Below are 22,047 nucleotides of genomic sequence, written 5' to 3' on the forward strand. Positions count from 1 at the left end.
CCCTCTGCTCCAGCAGTGCGCGGCGGATGGACACCCTCTGCTCCAGGTCCTTGACCTCCCTCTCATGCTGGGTGTCCGTGTGGATCTTGATCTTGCTCTGGTAGGCGTTGAGCAGCTCCAGCTCCTGCTGCAGCTGCATCCGCAGCACCTTGTACTCCGCCTCCTGGGTCTCATCCAATCGCAGCTATGGGGCAGAAAAGAGAGGTAGGGTGATGAGAAACGGGTTTGGCACGATGGTAAGGCGAGAAATTTTGCTTTAGTGTTGAGGGGAGAGAAAGATTCAGAAAAACATAGAAAAAATGAGATAGACAAGAGAGAAAAGGAGAGGATCAGGAGCGTGAGATACTGAGGTTTTATAAAACAGTTTTGATCTTTTTAAAGGTTAGTGGAATTTGATCATTATCATCTGCTTTATTTAAGTGAAACAAAAAAACAATGTTAATGTTAGAATAAAGTAAACATGACAGAAACTCTACAGGAGAGCTAAACTTAATTTATAACTTTAAAAAGTCTAAAAAGTTCTTCAAATTTTAATTGTTAGCCACATTTTTTATTTAATTCTGTTTTTAAAATGACCTTGCTTTGATTTTTTGGTGTAAAAATGGCAGGCCTTTAAAAGTTTTCAGACAAAAAATGTTCACAGCAAAGATAGAAAGGCCCACAGAAATGTTGATTTACATCAGAAAGTATTGTATATGTATGAACAATGAAACAGCGCTTACTAAGACAGCCCATCTGCGCCAGCCTGCTCTGTAGTATTTCTGATTTTCCTCCTTATTTTTGTGCTACAAACTAATACAACACTAAATGAAGAGACATCTCTAAGTGAGCCTTGCCTTTGTTTGTTAAAACGTGCAGCAAAAAAGAGACAGCACCTTAAATTTAGAGGGACTTTTATTAAATGTTTTAAGGTAAATGTTTAAAATCATTTAACTTGCTCCAGGAAACAGATTCAACCTGTTTTCAACAAAAGCATCTTCATGTAAATATTTTTTTTTCTCTGACCAGGGCATGGAGTTTAATCAGCAAGTTGGAAACCTTCCCAAAAGAGACTTTAAGCACAGCAGGAGGTGATGTGCGGACAAACAAGGGCAGCAGGGATTTGGCTTACTGAGCTTACATGGCTCGCTGCCATGAGAGGTAATTAAAAGTAGCACAGTAGGTTATGTCACTGATGGGGAAAGATGGTTTATTACGTCCCATCCGCTCTGTAGTATGTTTCAATCATTTAAAAGCCTGAGATTAGTGAGTGTAAGAGTCCTATTGTCAAAGGGCGAGGAAAGAGTCAAGAGTCATGTATAAGAGGCTGACTTTTAAAAGCAGGATCATCCAAAGTAGCGCTGGAATAACTTCACTCACTCATTAAATGATGTTATTCACCTACTTAAATAATAGTTATCTATTATAAAAACGTATTTAAATCTTTAAAGCTGGATTGTTATTTGCACTGTAAAAACAGTCATGGTAACTTTTGGTTAATTGTCATTATACTAGAGGTCAGAGGTGGAAAAAGTACATAACTATTGTACTCAAGTAAAAGGTCAGTGACTCTGGTTAAAATTTACTTAAGTCAAAGTAAAAGTACAGATCTATAAATCTACTCAAGTTAATGTAAAAATCAATTACTTTACAGTTTAAGTACTGAGACCCTATGGGGGAGTTGTACTGTGAAACATCATCTTTACTTAAAGTAAAATACACAGCAAAGCTGACAGTGTTAATTTAACTTAAATCTACCACTGTAAAATAGCCTGTTTTGGTCCACACTACATATAGTTAACCTCCTGAAACACTTGAAGTGTTAAATATTTTACTGTATGACAGAGCTGCAGTAACTCTTGAAAATCTGAGTTAAGGTGAGTCTCCACTGGAAAAAAATAAACAAACTAACTCAGTGGATAACTTCACTCAGTTCACTTGGGATGTGATGTGGAATCTTTTTCTCACTATGTGCTACTTTGTAGTCAACAGGTGGAAAAGTAAAAGTGTAGTTACTCTGGTTAAAACCTACTCAAGTAGAAGTAAAAGTACCAATTTAAAAATGTACTAAAAAAATAGAAGTGCACTAAACAACTGTTCAATTGCAGTAATTTGAATAAATGTAATTTGAATCTTTCCACCGCTGCTAGAAGTGTAAATGTTGTGATGACTCAGTATTTTGTGTTCATGTCATCTCAACAGAGGAAAATGTTTCAAAATGTTCAGATTAAGAAAGTAGGTCTTAATGAAATAGCTTATATTTAGCTAAGTAGATCCAAATATTAACTGTACTTACTTGAGTACAATATTCATGTACTTTTCCACCTCTGTTGACTACACAGTCAAACGTAACGAGAGACTGATTCCACATCACATCCTGAAACAGCAAAAACTGGGTGGTTGATATCTCATTAAACATTTCTGAGTTGATTTGATCTCCCAAGTGTGATTTTGACTCCATTCTGAGTAAAATTCTCTTCATTGTTGGATTATTTGACACTGTTAATCCACCATTGTTAGCCCTGGAAATGTATCCCATACAAATGAAATCAATGTAGACTAATTTGTACCACATGCAATAAGCATTTACACTGACTTTTACTAGTAAACCATTTTCTTTTTCAAAATCTGCCTTAGCTATATTTTATCATTTTTACACTAGTGAATAGTCTCATTGTCCTCATACAAGTACGTCCTGTTTAGTGGTGTTGTAACTTGTTACTGCTGATAAATCTTCTCAAATTTGCAAGCATATCAAACTACAAGCATAAATACTAAAAAAATCGTTTTTTGTTGGGAGTGGGTTTAGAGCATTTTGGTTAGAATTGTGGTCATTTTGAATGGACGCTGATAATTGTAATGTGCTTTTGTGATCACAAGATGGCCGATAAAGTGCCCACAAACAAGGCTAACAGGTCTAAGTTCAGCAAAATTAAGAGTAATGGTGCAGGGAACCCAATGTCCTGGGACGTAGGAGGTAAAAAATCAAATCTCCCAAGAAAAACATTCCTGTGAATGTGTGTCAGAGTATGTGAAAAAATAAAGGTCCTTGTGTATTGTTCTGAAAAACAATCAGATCACCATCCCTTCAGGTACAAGAAAAAACATTAATCCTTGTTTTCCAGCTCCACCCTCCACCATAATTTAAAAACAATCCATCAGAGTAACTCAGGTCACTCTCATTGTCATGTGGAGGTCGTGTTAAATCTGTCAATACTGTATTGTAGGTCATGTAACATGATATGAAAGATTGGACGATAATCCGGGTTAGTTTTAAAGGGGAAATCCACCTGAGGGTCATGTAGCTTTTATTATGCAACATTTGAAGGACTAAAAACAACATTTTTCCTGAAATTGAAGTCTGTGCTGATTTTGACAACCCCTTTGACAAATTATACCACTTATTCCTTTGATGATTTTATATGTAGGTTTTATTTTCACTTAAAAGTATCCCCCTGCCTTAGTATGATTCATCAAAAAACTTTTGGGAGTTTAGCACTTTATCTGACACACTGTGTTATGCTTGTTCTGTATTTGAGTTGTAGATATTTACTACTTTTACTACTCATTGATTAATTCTGATCTCTGAGAGCTAAAGCGTTGATGTGCTTGACATATAAAGTGTCTTAATGTGTTGGAGAGGACTTGCACAGAACTTTGTCGGGGAAACAGGACGGTGGACATCATTCAGTATAAAACAGGTAAAGGTGGGTTTAGGTGGAGATAAACACTGGGGGAGCAGGAGGAGGCTCGTTGGCGAGGAGACAGGAAGGCAGACGGACGGGCAGGCAGGACAGCCCCCGGGCCGTGCACAGCAGTGGTGGTGTGGTGCGAGTGTGAAGTGAACGACGTCTCTTGCCTTACTCACAGCCTGTGTGGACAGCATGTCATTGATGGAGTGGTCATACTGCTCAGCCAGGATGGCCAGCTTACGGGTCTGCTCATCCTTCAGACGCTTCAGCACGGCCTTGTGGTCCGATTTGGGTGTGTTCTCCAGCAAGTGGTTCCTCAGAGCCTTGTACTGACGGGTCTGGATCTTACACGTGTCCTGGAACTGACGCTTGATCTGCAGCTCTTTGGACTGGAGGAGAGACAAGAGAGATGCAGGCAGCTTGGCTAATGAGCTCTTAGATCTTATATAAATAAATACTGTGGTACAACTAGCCTGGAATTTAGAAAATGCCTTTAGAACACCTTAAGAATAATTCATGACAATATCATGCATTTAAATGAAACAGCCAACTAAAAGCACCATGTTTAAAATAAATATTAATGAGTAACTGGGTTCTGAAGTGGCTGGTGATGTCAAATGGTGCCAGCTCAGCCAACAGAAAAATTCAGCTGCAGTAGCCTTCTTTCAACCTGTAGAGGGCAGTCCAAATGCACTTTTCTTACACAAGTTGTACGATTTTAACTTTGTGCTCAGATGTTGAGAGTCTGACCTAAATTATTCAACAACACCAGTAAATGCCAATATACAGAGGGGTCTGGCTGCAGAACATACATATCTGACAGCCCCCCTACCAGACCATTCCTGTGAGATACCATCACTGTCAGAATGACAAAACATGCTGAAATTTCTGAATAAAATCTAATCAAACTTCTGTTTAGGGTTAGAGTATTGGTTAGGATATAAAACCTGATTACAGAATGTTTAATGAAGCCGAGTCAACAGTCTGCTTACAGGAAAAAAGCTCATAGTCCATGAAAACATTCGAACACATCGTAGCAAATGTAGCTAACAAAGCTCCATGAGCTGCGTAGATAACATAGCTGTATAGATAATAAAGTTAAAGCAAGAGTCACAAAGCAGCTATGTAGCAATGTTAGCTACATAGCTAATGCAGCTAAATCTCGGCTCACAAAGTAGCTATGTTATCTATGAAGCTTACGCAGCTTATGAAGCTAAGGGAGCTATGCATACTATGTTATATACGTTAGCTTTAGCTACATTTGCTTAAGTTCATGTTGCTTAAGCTAACTTAGCTACCCTGGCCTATGTGTTGATGGTAATCACGTAGCTAGCATAGGTATGTTATCTTTAGCTTGTGCTAGCGAAGCTAAAGCAATCACCATTGATGTAACTGCTAAAATGGGTCTACATAATTTAACCCAGGATTGGACATCTGGCCTTTTTTTTCTATTTTATCTAAGAAATGTTGCTTAGTTTGTTATGTTGCCAAAGTGGTAGGTTCATGAAGTTATGACCGCCAGTTCTTGTTATGAATAAAGTTAAATTTAAAAAAATGTAGAGCTGGAAATACATTATACTGTCAAATTAAGGCACTTCCATTCTGACAGAGATGGTGTCTCACTTTAACGCTCTGTGAGAGGCCGTCAGAGATGTACCATCTGCAGCCAGACTGTCTTGAATATATAGTACAGTACTTTCAGCTAAAAATGGTCTGAAGCTTTAGTTTCACTTTAATGTTTAAGTAATAGATGAAGACACTAACTAGCCACTTTATTGGGTACACCTATTCAATTGCTCCATAATACAAATATCAAATCACATGACAGCCAGAGCATTCAGGCATGGTAGACATGGCCAAGATGATCTACTGAGGTACAAACTAAGCATTGGGACAAAGAAGAACGGGGATCTAAGTACTTTTGAACATACCCTAGTTGTTGGTGCTAGACAGCTGGTCTGAGTATTTCACAAACTATTGATCTACTGGGATATTCATGCACATACATCTCCAGTCCAAAACGAAGAAAACATCCCTTGAGTGGCATTTCTCTGGGCCAGAATGCCTTAGTGATGTCTGAGGTCAGAGGAGGGCAATCCCTTGTTACAGCTGAAGTGTACAGAGAGCATTTCTGAACACACATGTCAAACCTGGAAGCAGATGGACTACAGCAGCAGAAGATGACACCAGGTGCCCCTCCTGTAAGCTAAGAACAGGAAACTGAGGCTACAATTCCCAACGGTTTATGAAATGTTGCCTGGTTTGATGAGTCTTAGTTTCTGCTCCAACATTCAAATCAGGATCACCTTTTTTGCCATTCTGAAGCTCAGTTTGAACTTCAGTGCATCATCATGACCAAGTCTACTAAATGCATTAGTTGCTCCCATGTGCCTGGCTGATTTGACACTTGCGTGAATGCTCAGTTGAACAGGTGTACCCTATAAAGCGAGCAGCGATTGTATATGCTCAGTTTCTTTTGCAGATATTTGGGGAACAAACATAGGAGCTCAATCTGGTAATACATTCAGTTCAAAGCTATTTTGAGTCAGAATTATCTGATTAAAAATGCCTTGTCTTTCAGAGATTGAAATGAAATCTTTTTCTTTAGGTCTTAACAAATGAGTGCACAGCAGTTTTCAGCCTGGTTGCTGCTGACTTATGACATTTTGGCTTTCTTAAAAGATAATTTAATTCTGCTATTCAAAATTTTTTAGATATGTGTCCAGAATTTCCGTAGAAGTTTAAGTTATTTGCTTTGAATGTTACTTCAAAATTTTCAAGAATTAAAAAAAGATTCTGTGTGTGTAGAGGGGGTGAGGAGGAGCATTTTGTAGGGTTTGATTTTAAGTATTACAGGGACTTCATCTAAAATTTTGGGTATTTTCATTGGAAACTGTGGAATTTATTTGTAAACATTTGTAAATTTGTTTTGCAAAATTTCAATGGTATTTTGAGAATATTTACTTGTAAACTCTTAAGAAATTGTTTGGAAATTTTGAGGAATTTTCATGGAATTTCTGGTGAAGATTTTTTTTAAAGGCTGGCAGGAAACTTACATATTTGGATTTTTTTTAATGGGGTTTTATGGTATTTTTCATATTTTAGATTTTAAAAACATATTCTCAATGAAAATGACTTTCTAAAAGTAAAGAAATAACAATATTGTTTTGTGTCACATTTATCAGGCCCCATTTATCCCTAATATAGGTAGATAAACATTTTTGCATTTCATACGAAAGCTCAGGTTTCCGGAGGTTAATGCCTTAAATGTTGTTCCTTTTATCCCTTCTATGAAAAGATGGGCGTCCTCAAGATCAAGAAAAAAACTTTCTTACTCATTTTTAAACTAAAAATTACAGATATGGACACCAAGAAAAATACCTATGCAATGCAAATGAAGGGAAATGCAGATGTCTGAGGTTATTTCTAGAGGGAATCAAACTGATCTGTGTAGGCATTTAAAATGAAAAAAACACTATTTACTTTTTCACATTCAGCCATTAACTTAAGGTCTTACATGTTATGCCATTTATCTAAAATAAGGTTATGTGATGTGTAATTTAATATGACAGACTAGTTATGAGGTGGAAAGAAAAAAACTGAAAATCTCAAGTTTAATAAGTTGTTGATTCAAAGGGAAAAAAAGATTTAAACTTAAAAGTCATAAATGCACATGAACCAAAATTTAGGATTTGAGATAAATAAATTTTTGACTTTCAACTGTTGCAAATTTAAAATCTTAAAAACCTGAAATTTTGTAGTTTCTTGTGTCAAAATTAAGAATTTGTAAACTTGTAAATTTACAACTTTCTACACTAAATTCTGAGTTTTTCTTGCAAATAAAAGACTTTCTAACCTCAAACCCCCCAAAAAATGGTGACCTTTTTGATTAAAAAATACTCTATTATTTTTTATCTTTTAGATTGGCCCTTATATGCCGTTGTACATTATGTTTCTAATCATTATTTAAAAAAAATATAAGTTCATCTAATTTTGACATCAGAACCAACAGGGTCCTGCAGCCTCCCCTGAGATCTTTGGCGCCCCCCTTGGGGTGCCCAGACCCCAGGTTGGGAACCACTACCTCATCTGTTGGTTTTAATAGCTACTTCGTTTGCTGCCATTATTTCTGGTGGTTTTCAGACAAAGGGAAGGGCACAAAAAGACAACAGATATAAATGTGGGTATGATGATACAGGAGGAATGATCATGAGCAAAATAAATGTATAAATATAAATACTCCTTCTGTTTGATGAATCAGGGGAAACATAAATAATGAAATAATGGAGACAGAAATCATAAAAACAAACAAGACAATGATTTCCACACAAAAGAATTTATTTTTCTGTGTAAAGAAAACTCTGAAAGTATGACAAAATACTTTTCTATGCTTGCGATCGCACAGCCATACAGTACACAAACACTCATGCAGCTAAAATGAGGATAAAAGGAGAACAAAATGGCTGCCAAACACAATGCAGTCTTATAAATACTGCATAAATTAAATATATAAAAAACTCAAGGTGATATAACTCAGACGGTGTCACAACAAAACAGGATACAAACATGTAAACATACACAGAGGAACAGGAATTCACTGAATGAAATCAATGGCCGATAAGTTACATTCAAACAGAACAATTTTTGGTGTAAAATTACTTTTTAAAGCTGCACTTTCCAAATGCAGGTCATCTGGAATAAAGTCCAGTTAACATGGAGTTCCTCTTCATTAAGATGGCTTTTAAACGTTCATCTGTTAAATACCGGGAAAATCTCCCTTCAAAACGATCATTTATAATCACTACTTCTGCAGCAGGTTTCCTTAGAAAATAGGCAGATTTTTAACTCCTTATACTCTCAGATTTCTGCTTGTTATGCTGCCAGTCATTGTTCATTAGACTTCATTTAAATAAAGAAAACATCAGGGCTTTTCAGTAATTTAGTCTTCATACAAGCAAAAGCGCAAGTAGGGTAACCTGAATTTCTTTGGGGTTTGTTTGAATTTTTTGGTGTAAAAGGCATTTCTCTGCTACTTTCTTTCTAGTTTTTACTGCCTGATCATAAATTATTGGTTGCAGGTCCACATGGCAGAACTCTCCTCTGCCAATCCTGGTGTTTTTCAAAGTCTTTGGGACAGTGCAAAGCTAAACCGATGTCTGCTATTATTAGCATTTCCTCCCTCTTCCACTTTCACATTCAGTAGTTGCATCAACCTTTGGACTAATTTTATGATTGCATGTCTCAAAAGATTGTCTTTATGGCTTCATATAAATAAAGCTACATCAAGTATTAAATAGGGTCTATTATATTAAACTTTTACTAAAGCTTAATTATGCTTCAGATCAAATGTAGGATATGTCGCTTCACAACAGGCCAAACGTATTTGTGCAAACACTTGAAGCTAGGCACTAAACGGGTTTATTTATATGATTAAAGGAACTAATGTCTAAATGTTTACATAGTAAATAATAACTAGACTATTGCATAAAGTGCAATATCATCATTATAACCAAGTATAATATAAAAGATAGATATAATCTGCTGTGAATTATATTTTATATTATTATAATGATATCACTAGATAAAATAAAGCACTAGATATGCTAAAAGTTCCAGCTAAGTGTCTCTAAGCTCTGATTTAAACTCCTTTAAAGTCAGACTTTGATGATGTTAAATGTGATATTTCTGCTTTCCTGTTTATTGCACTTTGATTAAAACTCGGAGAGCTAGTGTTCAGGGTGATTTTAGTGAAATTATATGTTTCTTCTTCACAGTATTCAGCTTTGGGGGTTGAAATTACAGCTAAGAAGCCAAGCAACACTGCAGATCTGGTTTGTTCTGAGCACTGAGGTACCAGTGCACCCTGTGAAATAAGACCAATGCTAAGAAAAACCAAAACAAAAGATTGCACAAAAGTGGTCCAAAAAATAACCATTCAAATATTTGTCTTACAAATTAAGAGCAAAATAATAAAATAAAATCAAATAAAATAAAAAAAAACTTTAAGAAACTTTTACAAAAAGCAAAATAATGAGAAAACTTCACTGGGTATGGTGTGTTTGTTTACATCTGAAGAGCTCGCTGAGTCAGCAGTGTGGCTCGTGTGCACATTTGGATCAACAGCCAAAAAACAATTTTCAGCCTGCAGGTAATGTGCGGGGTCAAATATGTCTCATTTTTCTCAAATGTGACTGGAAACCAGTAGGGGGCTTATTCAAGCAGGCTGAAACCAAAACGATGCAAAGGATGGATGACGTGTCATGATAAAGCACACACGTTTCTCTTTCCCTTCAGCTTGTTTTTTTTTTTTTTTTTTTTTTATCTCCACGGCCGAATTTTCCCCCTGACAAACCTCCCAGATGAGGTCCTTCTTAACCCACACTCCCACCTAACCTCGTCTCGATACATCCTCTCTCTCTCCTCCCTCCTCTGCCTCTCCCTCTCTCTCCTTCTCCTCTCCCTCTGCCTCCTCTCTCTCACCTCTCTGGGCAGCAGTCGGGGCAGTCTGCTTGGAGTTTCCTTCTTTAAGAGACCCACGGTCTGCAGTTTGATACGCACATTTGGGGGCAGCTTTTTAGCAAGCAGCGTGGCTAGTTTTAACACTATGGAGTTAGCGAGATCTGCCATGACCCCTAGGGGCCGTCTGCAGAATCGTTTCATCCAGAGGAGACCTCTGGCGAACGGTGTGGCATGACTGCAACAAGCCTGATACTCTAATGGCAGACTCCTCAAAGAGACAGGGATTCTGGACTGACGCACACCCCAGTTGCGCCCAGCTTTTGGAAACATCTCATAGAGATTCCTCTCTGCCATACCGCCCAGGACTGACTGGCACATGGCAAACAGGGGGCGCGGCAATCGGAAAAGCACTCGCATGCAGAGGCGGTTAACTTTGCGAGGTGCGTTCTGGAGAAAGTCGCGGGCCGGCCTGATGACGAGTACCACCACAAGGTAAAGAGAGAGGAAGAGTGAGGGAGAGCTGAGGAAGGAGGCAGAAATCAGAATCATAGGGATGTAATAAATCCCCAAACTGAAGGAGAGGCCTAAACTGAAGAGGCCGCTCGCCCAGAGGCTGAGGGACAGGTATGTGGAAAGGGACAGGGAGCAGCAGGAGCGTAGGAACAGGTACGAGAAGAACAGCGCAAAGAAGGCGAGCTCGGCCGAGAGGAGCAGTGAGGCCACTGAGGGCAGAGGAGGAGAGCGGCGGAGTGAGAGGAGGAAGATGGAGAGAAGCAGCAGGGTGAGGTTGGAGGGTTGGGCGGCGGCCGAGAGGGAGAGAAGGAGGCAGATGGCGTGGGAGAAGAAGGATGGGAGTGACGCTTGGGTTGAGGAAGGGGGAGGAGAAGGGGGGGAGACGGGGACGGGCTCTAGCTCTGGAGCGTCAGGGAAGTAAAACTCTGACAGTTCATCAATGTCTCGCTCACGAAGTCGTCTCCTCTCTGGAGTTAGGGGTGAGATGAGCTCTGATGGACAGCCGTCGGCAACACCCCTTGACTCTTCTTCTTCATCTGTGTCTAAATGTGCAATTTTACTCTGGTTATCCTCGTATTCCCACTGCTGCACCCCTTCTACTTCCCTCTCCTCTGCCTTTCCCTCACATATTTTCCACTCCTCATCCTCTCTGCTTGGAGTTTGATCTTCCTCATCGTTCTGTTTCACCACAGATTCCCTTCCCTCCTCCTCCACTTCACTTCTAACCTCAGACTTGAACTCCTCCTGACCATCAAATGTCTCCTCAGCTAACACCTCACCCTCTTCTTTTAACTCGCCCTCCACTTCCAGTTCTAACTCCCCCTCTTCGCTGCCCAAGCCATGCCCCCCAGTCGTCGGGCTCTCCCCCTCCTCAGGAGACCCCTGGCTCTGGTTGCTCTCACTCACTTTGAGGCTCTTGGGCTGCTGGCGGACCTCCATGGCGTGTTTCTGACGCAGCTCCTGCTCGCGCCGCTTGTTGTACTCCATCTGGTTGGTGAGCTCCGTCTGGTGCTGCGTGCGGATCAGCTCAGCCCGCGTGTGCTGCACCAGGCCCAGCTGGCGGAACTCGAGCTCCTGGGTGGACTCGTGGTGACGCAGGAGCATGGCGCACTCCAGGTCCTTCAGGGTCTGCTTCTTGTTCAGCTCCTGGGGGAGAAAAGGAGATTATGAAGAGGAGGGAGGGGTTTGTTGAACTGGGATGGCAGTAAACTCAACTGGATGGTCTGCAAAAGTATTTGTGAGTAAATATTTCGAGAACAGTTAGAAAAGATATAGCCCTCAGGCCCTCCAATAACCCTTTGAGGGCTTTAAATTTTTTGCACTTATCTTGGCTGTTATTGTCTGAGATGATGATATCTGACAAAGGTGTTAACTTTATAAGTGACTTTAGATTTCAGCATCCACACTGTGCTGACAAAATTTTCCACTGTGTGGACAAAAACTGTCAGTTTTCCCCTGGAGCCCTTTTTGACCCCATTTACTATCATTAAAACCACTTATTTTCATTCTACTGCCATTGCAATACCGATGAAATCCTGGTAATTCCTCTGTAACCCTGTCATTAAAGGTTTTTGCACCCACAAAAAAATCTGATGTTGCCATTTTTCAATGTTTGCTGAAAGGCATTGTGAGAGATAATTGCCTTTTTAGATAGGATATAACAGTGACTGTAGGCCACAGAAACAAATTATTTCAAATAAAACTATTTTGGGTGTTTTCTCTGGATGTCAGAGTCTGGTGTGTGTGTACTGAAAAATTAGTGTGTGTGAATGTGTAGGTTTAAAACACACATTGAAATCTGTGTTGAAAAAAATATTTATTGATGAAAACCAAGAAAAACTGTAATTTTGTATCTTGAGGCCATGGTATAAAAAAGGCTGAATTTGATTATACTGGGAATGCATCCTGGACTTATGCCTTCAATGCTGATTCCCTCATTTCTTATAGGATTGATCTGCAGAGACATTACATGGTTTTTCCAACAGGTTACATTTTATGGCGTAAAATCTTACATTCAGGGTTTTAGAGATTTAGAGAGTTATAAGCCAAGTTACTCTTTTAAAAATGGTGTAACATGATTTTTGCAACCATATCTGCATCGTAAAAAAGTTTGGGAACCAGATTCAGGGACAGAATCGTACATTTCTACCTGTCTGCAAACAAAAACAATATTTACATGTTTGAAATCAATTTTTTTCAGCGCTCAAAAGGTTAATAGAATAATTTGAATGTAATATCCATGTATCATTTTTATATCATTTATGAAGGCTGTTTACTTATTGTATCCTTTTTAGGTCTGCAGGGGAAAGTGTGGGTTTTTTTGTACTTTTTTTAACTGCACATCAAAATCAGTGTAGTTGCTAATCATCGACATGCCCCATACTGATACCTGCACAAAAAATCCCCTCAACATTCATCAGATATTTTTGTGTGGCATTATGTTAATAAACTTCCACTAAGAGGGTTAAAATTATGAAAATGAATTCACATTTGCTAAACAAGATGAGAACTGGAGTTAATGGACCCGCCCCCCATTTTTATTTTCATATTTAATATTTTTAAATATATCCAGTGACCTAAAAGGGCCTTAAGGGTAAAGTGTGATTTTTTTTTTTAAGGTGGGTCTGAGGGTTAAGCTTTGACCCTCAGACCCACATGACGTCTATTACCATTCAAATGTAAGAGGATGTTTCAGCTAACAGTAACAGTAGCTATGTTTTTTATTCAACTCTTTGAATATTTCAAGGTGAGGTTATTGGTTAGTTTAGGGTAAGTTTTTATTCAAAAAAAAATATGAGAGCTGAACAACAATGAGAAAACAGATACTGCTCTGTATATGATTAAAAAAGGAATTATATCAGCTTTAAGCACTGTTTTTTATGTATATCAACTAAAACTCTGATCCGACAATAACTGCCCTCTTTCCTTTTGGGTCTTAAAGACGTTTTTTTAGATTTCAGATCCAAACCCTGTCCTAGTGTCATCACACACTGGGTCCAGGCTTCTGATGGTGACTCTAAGGTCAAGCTACATGTGACTTCATATTTTTTACAACTAGACTTATGACTCACAATTGTTTTCCTTGCATGTCATAAGCCATTTCTAACTATGTCAAAAGCTTTGTTTAGTCTATGTGAACACAGCACATATGAGCACCAGGAGGAGGTGCTGCTGATGGCATGAATACATATCTGCCTCAAGCATCATGGTAAGGTATCCTAGAGGGATACATTCCTGTTGTCTGTACATTTTAACACACAAGACTCTGAATGCCCAGTGGTCAGTTCAGGTTTTGGATTACTAAAGGTGACATTAGACAGACTCATAGATTAGTCCTGGAAACAAGACTTGTAGTTTTGGTTTGCAGAAAACGGAGGTAGTGTGACATGCTTCACACAACTTGATGAACACTGCCTGCTCTATGATTTGACTGTAGCGCATGCACACATCCCCATTGTGATGGTAAAGTGATGCATAACATAAATCTGTTTTTTGTAGAATCTGCTTTTACTTTTAGCTCTTTCCTCCTTCATGTTAAAATAACAGTCACCACTTTAGTACATGACCAGGAGTCTCAGATTGTTGGTTGTTTACATTTACTTATTTTGGCTGGCTATAAAAAGGCTGAAGCAGCTCTCTGATATAAAATTGTATATGAACAGGAATTCTATTGTAGTCCACATGCTTTAAAAAAAAAATAAAGGTGTTAAAATGTGTCTGATAAGCAATTAAATAGATATAAAAACAATGAAAGAGGTTACACAAGTCATAATTTTAAAGTGGCACAGAAAATGCAGAAATTGGTTCCATGAAATAGATCAGAATGCAGGAAAATAAATGTTTAATGTTTAAGTATTTGGTGAAATGACCTTCAAACCCCCTTAGTTGATGGTGCCAACTATGAAATGGCAAATCTTAAAATATTTAATGCATTGACCAACAGGTTGTTGCAGAAGAAAAGAAAAATGTGACTTGTTTAGAAAAATTATCTAGAGAGGAAGTTTGGTTTTTTTGGTCATTGACACAATTTTGTCTTAAAAATTGAAAAAAAAAAAAACCCCAAAAAAATCACGATAAAAATGAATTTGTGAGCTGGCTATTAAAAAATGATGATATATTTTCCATATCACCCGCCTCTAATTTTATGTGAGAATAATCTGTTAATCTTCTGCTGACAGTTAAATCTAGAAATCTGTACCTCTCGGAGCAGATCCTGCTCCAGATTGTGACGTGCGAGCAGCATCTTCCTCTTATACTGGCGACACTGCAGCTCGTAGTACTGCCTCTGCCGTCGCAGGAGGTTGGCCTCTTCCTCCGCCTGCAGCTGCTGCAGACACTCTTTCTGATGTACCAACCACTCTTGTTTCTCACGCTTTGGTGTCGACTGGTTCTCATTGAGTTCCTTTCAAAAAACAGGAAGTACACAATGTGAGGTGAACTGCATCAGCGTCAAACTTAAAGAATGGTGTTGCCTGTGTTATCTTTATTTGTGTTATTATTTCCATTTCTGACCTCATTTCTGAGCAGGACAATGTTACCACTTTGGTATCAGTCCTAATTTACCACAGTAATTTACCACTTTTCTTTTCTCAGGGACAGAACTTGTAATGAATATGACTGTATACGTGCCAATAGGGTCAGACGGTTTAGATCTTCTAATTCTGTAAATCAAACTAGAAATGAAATTTCAAAGTAATAAAGTGACAATCATAAACAAGAAAAGGATCAGAGAAAATCACCGTTGCTGTGTTTGATTTTGATGACTGAATATTAAAGCTCCTTTCAATTAAATTTAGATTTAGAAACAAAATGTTCATCCTGCAGACTGAAAGGAAAAGTACATGCTAAAAGGAATATATTGCATGACAGTACAGCTGAATTGAACGGCTGTGTTTCTCACTCAAAACTCCTGTGTTAGCTAACTGATTAGCAATTCATTAACAATCATAGCAGCACCTCTTTGAGCTGCTCCTTGCGTTGGCGATACTGTCGTTTCTGGGACTCCAGCAGACTGGTCAGCTCCTTCTTCTGCTGGGCCAAAATGTGCTGCTGAAACTTCTTCTCCTCAGTCAGGACTGCCTTGGTCTTTAAAAAAGGAAAAAACCACAAACCACCGCATCATTTAAAATTCTGGCTGTGATCCCTCTGTCCTCTTATCACCATCCCTCAATCCTGCCTCCTCACCTCCTTATCCAGGATGGCCAGGTGCTTCTTGGATAGTTTCTCTCCCTCCATGGAGAAGCTGTTCCTCTGATTCTCCAGCTCTTTGTCCAGTCTCAGCTGATGCTCGTCCATCTCTGCCTTCAGCTTGTTCTCCAGACCCATCAGCTGCTTCTGGTGCTGCCGCCGCATTCGCTTATACCTTTGAGGAGATGAGACAGGAAGTAAGAAACCCCTGTTGGATAACTTGACTTTTTATTTCAAAAACAGATTTCACTGTCAGGTTTCTTTGTTCTCGTTTTTAGGTCAAACGTCAAGGTTTTATTTTCTAGATTTCTAAGATTTTTAAAGACTCTTTGAAACTTCTGAAGGCATACCCAGACATCTGCTCCCTCAGAGCCGAACCCTGCTCATGCTCTTGGATCTGACGGGTGACAAGCGAGGCCGTCCTGATGGTGGCGAAATGGTCTCTGCCTCGACGACGCCTCCCTCCTCCTCCGCCTCCTCCACCACCCGCAGACGACGCCTCTCGCTGTGACTCCACCTCAGGCTGATATGGATCATCATAGATGTTGTCATGGCTCTGCATAGTGGAGACAAAGATAGGAACTTTGGACTCTGTCTTCTTTCAGTGAAATGTCACGTATTTACTAAAATGGTAATAATAAGAAGGAAATACCCTCATCTTACACTAGTTCTAGTTTTGGGGGTTTGGCTTAGTGAAGGTTCACCAAAACAGTTTTTCTGGTGATCTCTGTTCACAGATGCCACCTCATCTCCTTAATGTCTGCAGGTCAACACTGTGCTGCAATTACCTTTCATTTCCAGCAGGTGGTGCAGGTCCGCAAGTGTAAAACTCACCTGTGAGAACAGTACCTCTCAAAGAAACTAAAGGAAAGCATTTTACTGCAGCACTGAAGGGGAAAAAAACACTTACTTTGGTTTGGGGCCATCATCATTTTCAAAAATGTAACTGTTTCTTCTTTTTTGAAGAAGGTGCTTTAATCACCTCAAATATGAAAGAAAATGGCTGCAAAGAGCTGCTAACTCTCTTTTTTGACACATATTTGTTGTCTGATGGAGAGCGTGGTGAACTGGATTAAAGGGGGTAGAAGGAGACCTACAGAAAGTTTAGGTTGGACTGACCAGGGGCTTGTGCAGAACAGAGCTGTTGGAGGTGACGGTGTGCTCGCCCTCCTGCATCATGGCCATCTCCCCGCTGTCGTCGGAGCCGTCTGCCAGGCTGTTGACGGAGCTGCTCTGGGAGCTGGCGCTGATTGACATGGAGGGCAGAGAGTGGGAGCTCTCCATGCTGTTGACTGTGCCGGTGCGCAGCATGTACTGTTCCACATCCTGTAGGGAGAGGGGACAAGTTTAGTCAGAAGGTGTGAAAAGTCCTGGGTAACAGAATGGTGATTGGGGTTTCTTTACCTCATGGAGAATATTTGCAGTGGCTCTGGTGTATTTATTTCACATGATTTTGTCAAACAAATATAAAGAAAAAGAACTAGATATATAGGCTGAACTAGGGCTTAACAATACTTGGAAAAATAGCAGTGGGATTTGTTTTCTCTCTGCTATGGATAGTGTGATATAGACAACCCCAGGAAGTGATTCCAAATAAAGGCAGGGAGTTTATTAAGACTTAAATATGGGTCTTTTAAGGTTTTGTGCCAGCACAGTATGACATAAAACATGATGTGCAACAGTATTTTTCAATAATGTTTAGTGCAAAAAATAATAGACCTCTCATTATCTTTGGCTTTAGCTGGTTTAAAAAAAACCAAACATCTTTTCACAGTTAAACTGGCAACAATTAACCCGAGAGATGCTGATAGCAACCTTAAGGTTTCTCTGACTCAGTGTTAATTTGGCAGCTGTTTTTGATTTAGTCTTTCAATAAAAACGCGCATGAGTTCTAGTCAAATTTTCTCATTTTTAACCTTTATAGTTTAGTGTAGATTTAGATGGTGAAAGCTCAAAAACATAGTCCCATTTTAGTCATTATGAAGTCCCTACAATTACTACTTTTATACAAAATGTTGATTTTCTTCAAACTTTAAATTTCTGACAGTCCAGCACAAACACTTTAGTCTCATCTAAAACATCACTCTGTCTTAGTCTCTTCTTCCTCATGGAAAAAAAGATTGTATGCAATCATAACATTTTTAGTTGGTGAAATTATCAATCTGACTGCATTAATCCTCCTTTCTTCCAGTAAAATGTGCACATGCCAAATTAATAAGAATTGCTTGTTTCCATTAAATATTTTTTGTTTGTTTGTTGTGATGAATTTAGATTTTTTCAGTATTTTCATTTCAAATGCTTATACTAATTTTCAAAGAATTAAAACTGAATCATAGTGAAGTGAGAAATGAGCCTCCCCTGAAGAGAAACGCAGCCACACATACTCAGCATTCCTTTGTTTCCTTTTTTCAGAGGAACAACAAGCTGAAGTTAAATGTTGCTGAAAACAAAAGGCTTTGTATGAAGAGGAAGGCTACAAAGTTTACAGTATAACAACAAGTCTATACAAAGGCAGGATGGATTAGAGAGAGCTCTTTCCCCTTATAGACCCTTAAACATACTTCTGACTCAAACACAGTTGCTTTTTGAGTGCTTCATGCAGCTTCTTCTTCATCTTTTTTGTCTGGAGTCCAGCTAAATTTGCAGTCACCCTTTGTGCCCAGTTTTTAAGTTTGAACTGTATTTGCAGTTTCACATGTACACAATTATGCGAAACCTTTTAAGGTTCCCTTTTTTATAAACTGAGGTAAGCAGGAAATACATTACATGTCAACACGATGCATGGCTCTGAGGAAATACACTCAGTCAAAATATCAAAGCAGTAACATTAATGTTAAGTTAAAGTTGTGATATCCAATACTGATCACGCCATAATGGAAAAGATCAATAATCTAACTAAAAAATTAAAGATGAAGCAGCATTTCTGATTTGCAGAACACTACAGAATGAAAGCTGACATTTATCACATTGTGTGCTTTTGCTTGTTTGAATCAGGTTTTACGAAATAAGGACTAATGAAAAAATTACACTTTCTTCTCTTTCACATTCTCTTTAAGATTTTTGTTGTTTTTTTCTGATGCAAATGTCATCAGCTTCTCAGGGGATTTTTTCACTTGTAAAACTTTTAAACACTCTTAGCTGCACAACTCTTTAAAACACAGAAAAAGGTCAAACTGCAGCCCTAAGTTGTCAAATATTTCACACAAAGTGGACTTTTTTACTCTCATATGAAACCCAACATCTCCGTTTCTTCTTCCGCTCTCCTTTTTCTCCTCCTTACCTCTTCCTCGTCACCTCCTTCTGGTGCGGGGCCATTGTGCGCCTCGTGAAAAAGGATTTTCTTCATCTTGCGGTACTGCAGGTTGTCAAGCTCGCGGACAGCATCCTTGGTGCGGGCGATCAAGTCCATCACCACCGTCATGGGACGCTCTCTGCATAGGAAATGGTGCTGGGTGGACAGAAAAGTGAAGAGACAGGGAGACAGAGGTGGACAGAGAGAATTCATGAATAATGGAGCATAAACAGGATTCTTAAGCACAGGAATCAAAGTCCCTAGATGTAAGGATTAACTGATATAAAATCTGATTAATCAATACTTGTTAGGTCTAAATAATGCCATAAAACTGTAAAAAATGCTATAGTGAATTCACTGCAGTGGATGAATATAGAGCACAAAAATACATATTTAACAGGCTCATAATGGAGAATCTGGATATTTTGTCTTTAATAACAATATTCAAAAATACATTCTATACTTGAACACATTTCTCAAACTGATATATCTACTATCAAAATGTTTGCAGTTTTATAAAATAGGTGAATACCCACTTAAGTATACACACTATGTCTCTGCATTTTGTAAGTTTTCCCCTCTGAAGTTAAATTGCTGGGCAAATATTTTGTTTTCATGTCATCTCTAGAGCCTTTTTATTATGCCACCATGTGTGTGAGCCAACAGAAACAACAAACGTCTGCTTTTTTCCAGTCCTGAGTGCTGGCTGCAGCTGGTTATGACTCAAAGAAATAAAGGTGCCGTATTCCACTGTATATGACTCAACTCCAGATTTTCTTTAAAGATAATCTTGTACAAAGAGATGATGAGAAATGGCTGTCTGGCCTCACATTCAAAATCAAACAGATTGTTTTTCCAAGTGTTGTACCTTGAGCAGCACATCAGAGGTAGGTCTGTCCTGGGCGATCTTCTGCAGACAGGAGTCCACAAAGTTACGGAAATAATCGGACCTGTAAAGAATTGAAATGCCATTAGAAGAGCTCTGCTGATGTGAAATATGCTTGGTACAACTGAAGCCAAGAAATACTTATTCATTCTCAGTGATTAATTTTTTTCAAAACATATGTGGCTATTTTAGTTTTATCTTTCATTTATACTGTTCTAAGTTTTTTGGTTTAATGGAGGATGTCAAAAAGCATTACGCCCACACTTTGCAATAGTTCTGTTTGTGTCCACACATGATCAAAGCAGCAGCTTTACACAGGAAGTTTTACTGTGTTTTGCAATGAACACAATTTTTTAAACCAGTGTGTTTACCACTTGACAGGAAATTGCCAATTCATTTATGGTGCTTGTCCACTATGTGGCACTGGCTTGACTCCCCGTTAGGGATTGAAGCTAGTGTATGGTACTTTTAAAAATTTTTTTTTTTTTTGCTTTTTATTCCTTTATTGATAGAGGAAGACAGTGGATAGAATCAGAAACAGGGATAAGAGAATGGGGGACAGAAATGCGAAGAGGAGCACGTCTCTCCCCCTGGACAGGCTGTCCATGTACTAGTACATGGGGCGCAACCTAACCACTGGGCCATCTGTGCCCTGGAATAGCTCTTCATTTGGTACTATTTGCCTTTTTATATCTTTCAAACAGCCGCAAAAGTGCATAGATGGCCTTATAGTGGTAAGATCAGGCCCCATGTACATGGTTGGCACAGGTTCAAGTCTTGCCTGTGGCTCTTTCACCACGTCGATCCCCACTCTCTCATCCCTGTTTCCAGCTCTATCCACTGTAGGGAGAATGGGGTTGGTTTTCCCACTCATTATATCTCGCCATCAGAGGACGCTGTCTCCCAAAATTCAGTATGCAAACTTGCAGAATGTGGACCAAAGCTCACCAACATAGTCTTCTCTGGAGAAGGACAGCTGAATTTGAGGTAAGAGGACTTTTTGTGTTTTTCATGTCAAACTGTAAATACTCAGCCCCTCAGTATTCTTCTTCTAGTTTTTTTACACAATGGGTTTATAACAAAACAATTATTACCCTTAAAAAAGTAAAGCTATAGTATAGATTGTTGTTAGCTAACTAACTTGGTGTTTGAGGGTTGTTAGCCTTGATGCTATCAAGAAATTCCAGTTGGGGTTGGTCATCACATGATACTGAATGCTTGTAGCTTAGTAGAGTATGTCATTACTGATAGGCCCATTTGTTTTGTTCTTTACGTTGCTATAGGCTGGACTAAAGATGTTCCCTTTCATGTTCCCTGCTCATTTTGTGTTAAGATGCATCAAGTTATGTTTTTATCAACTTGTCAATGCAATTTAAGTCTTAAATAACATTCTGACAACCCCATATTGGGTGACAACTATCCCTGTGACGGGGTTGGTTGTCACAATGTGTCACAGTGTCTTTAAAAGTATATTACCTCTTTGTCACAGTAAGTTTCAGGCCAACACCTTAAGCTACAATTTAATGTAGGAATGACTACTGAAAGATGTTCTGATGACGAGCAGTTCATACTAGAGTAACAGTGTGACAACCAAACCTGTTTTCCCCTACTATCTCTCCAATAAAGGCAAAACAGCCACAAAATATAATAAACAAAACAAAAAGTAAAAAATAAAGCCATTCCTTAAACTAGAGGAGGCTCCAGTCATTCACACAAGGAGCCAACACTTATAACAGGTCTGTATGTGAACAACATATCATGACTCCCTTATAGTGTCTTTTTTTCCCTAAGATATGATTTTGGGGCATTTTATGACTTTATGCATAGAGGGGGACGGTGAATAAAGTTGGAAACATGGATGGATGAGTGGGGGGAGACATGCGAGAAAGTAGCCACAGTTCGGACATGAACCTGGCCTGCCTTAACCAAAGACCATCTGCACCCGAATCCCTTGCAACTTCTTTTTACAAACAAAGCCTTCCTGTTTTCATACTGCCATATAACTTCCCAGACTCTCCTGTGCTTTTTAACGGTACTTC

General features: G+C 39.0%; 1 protein-coding gene across 2 annotated transcripts in view; it reads right to left on the reverse strand.

Moving 5' to 3' along the window:
• The window catches only part of taok2b (TAO kinase 2b), a 47,992-nt gene that overhangs the window by 5,802 nt on the left and 20,143 nt on the right, over positions 1 to 22,047 (reverse strand). Inside the window, exons 10-19 of one of the 2 annotated variants that reach the window (XM_041815664.1) lie at positions 19,991 to 20,072; positions 19,111 to 19,278; positions 16,950 to 17,156; positions 16,181 to 16,386; positions 15,828 to 16,005; positions 15,600 to 15,728; positions 14,842 to 15,045; positions 11,550 to 11,789; positions 3,848 to 4,060; positions 2 to 184 (exon numbers count right to left, since the gene is read on the reverse strand). In XM_041815664.1, coding sequence (XP_041671598.1) covers positions 2 to 184; positions 3,848 to 4,060; positions 11,550 to 11,789; positions 14,842 to 15,045; positions 15,600 to 15,728; positions 15,828 to 16,005; positions 16,181 to 16,386; positions 16,950 to 17,156; positions 19,111 to 19,278; positions 19,991 to 20,072 — 1,810 coding nt within the window. Of the gene's footprint in view, position 1; positions 185 to 3,847; positions 4,061 to 8,024; positions 11,790 to 14,841; positions 15,046 to 15,599; positions 15,729 to 15,827; positions 16,006 to 16,180; positions 16,387 to 16,949; positions 17,157 to 19,110; positions 19,279 to 19,990; positions 20,073 to 22,047 lie in introns of those variants that run through there. The other variant, XM_041815663.1, reaches the window with a different exon arrangement.

Source organism: Cheilinus undulatus, linkage group 20 (assembly GCF_018320785.1).
Source record: "Cheilinus undulatus linkage group 20, ASM1832078v1, whole genome shotgun sequence".
Classification (NCBI taxonomy): domain Eukaryota; kingdom Metazoa; phylum Chordata; class Actinopteri; order Labriformes; family Labridae; genus Cheilinus; species Cheilinus undulatus.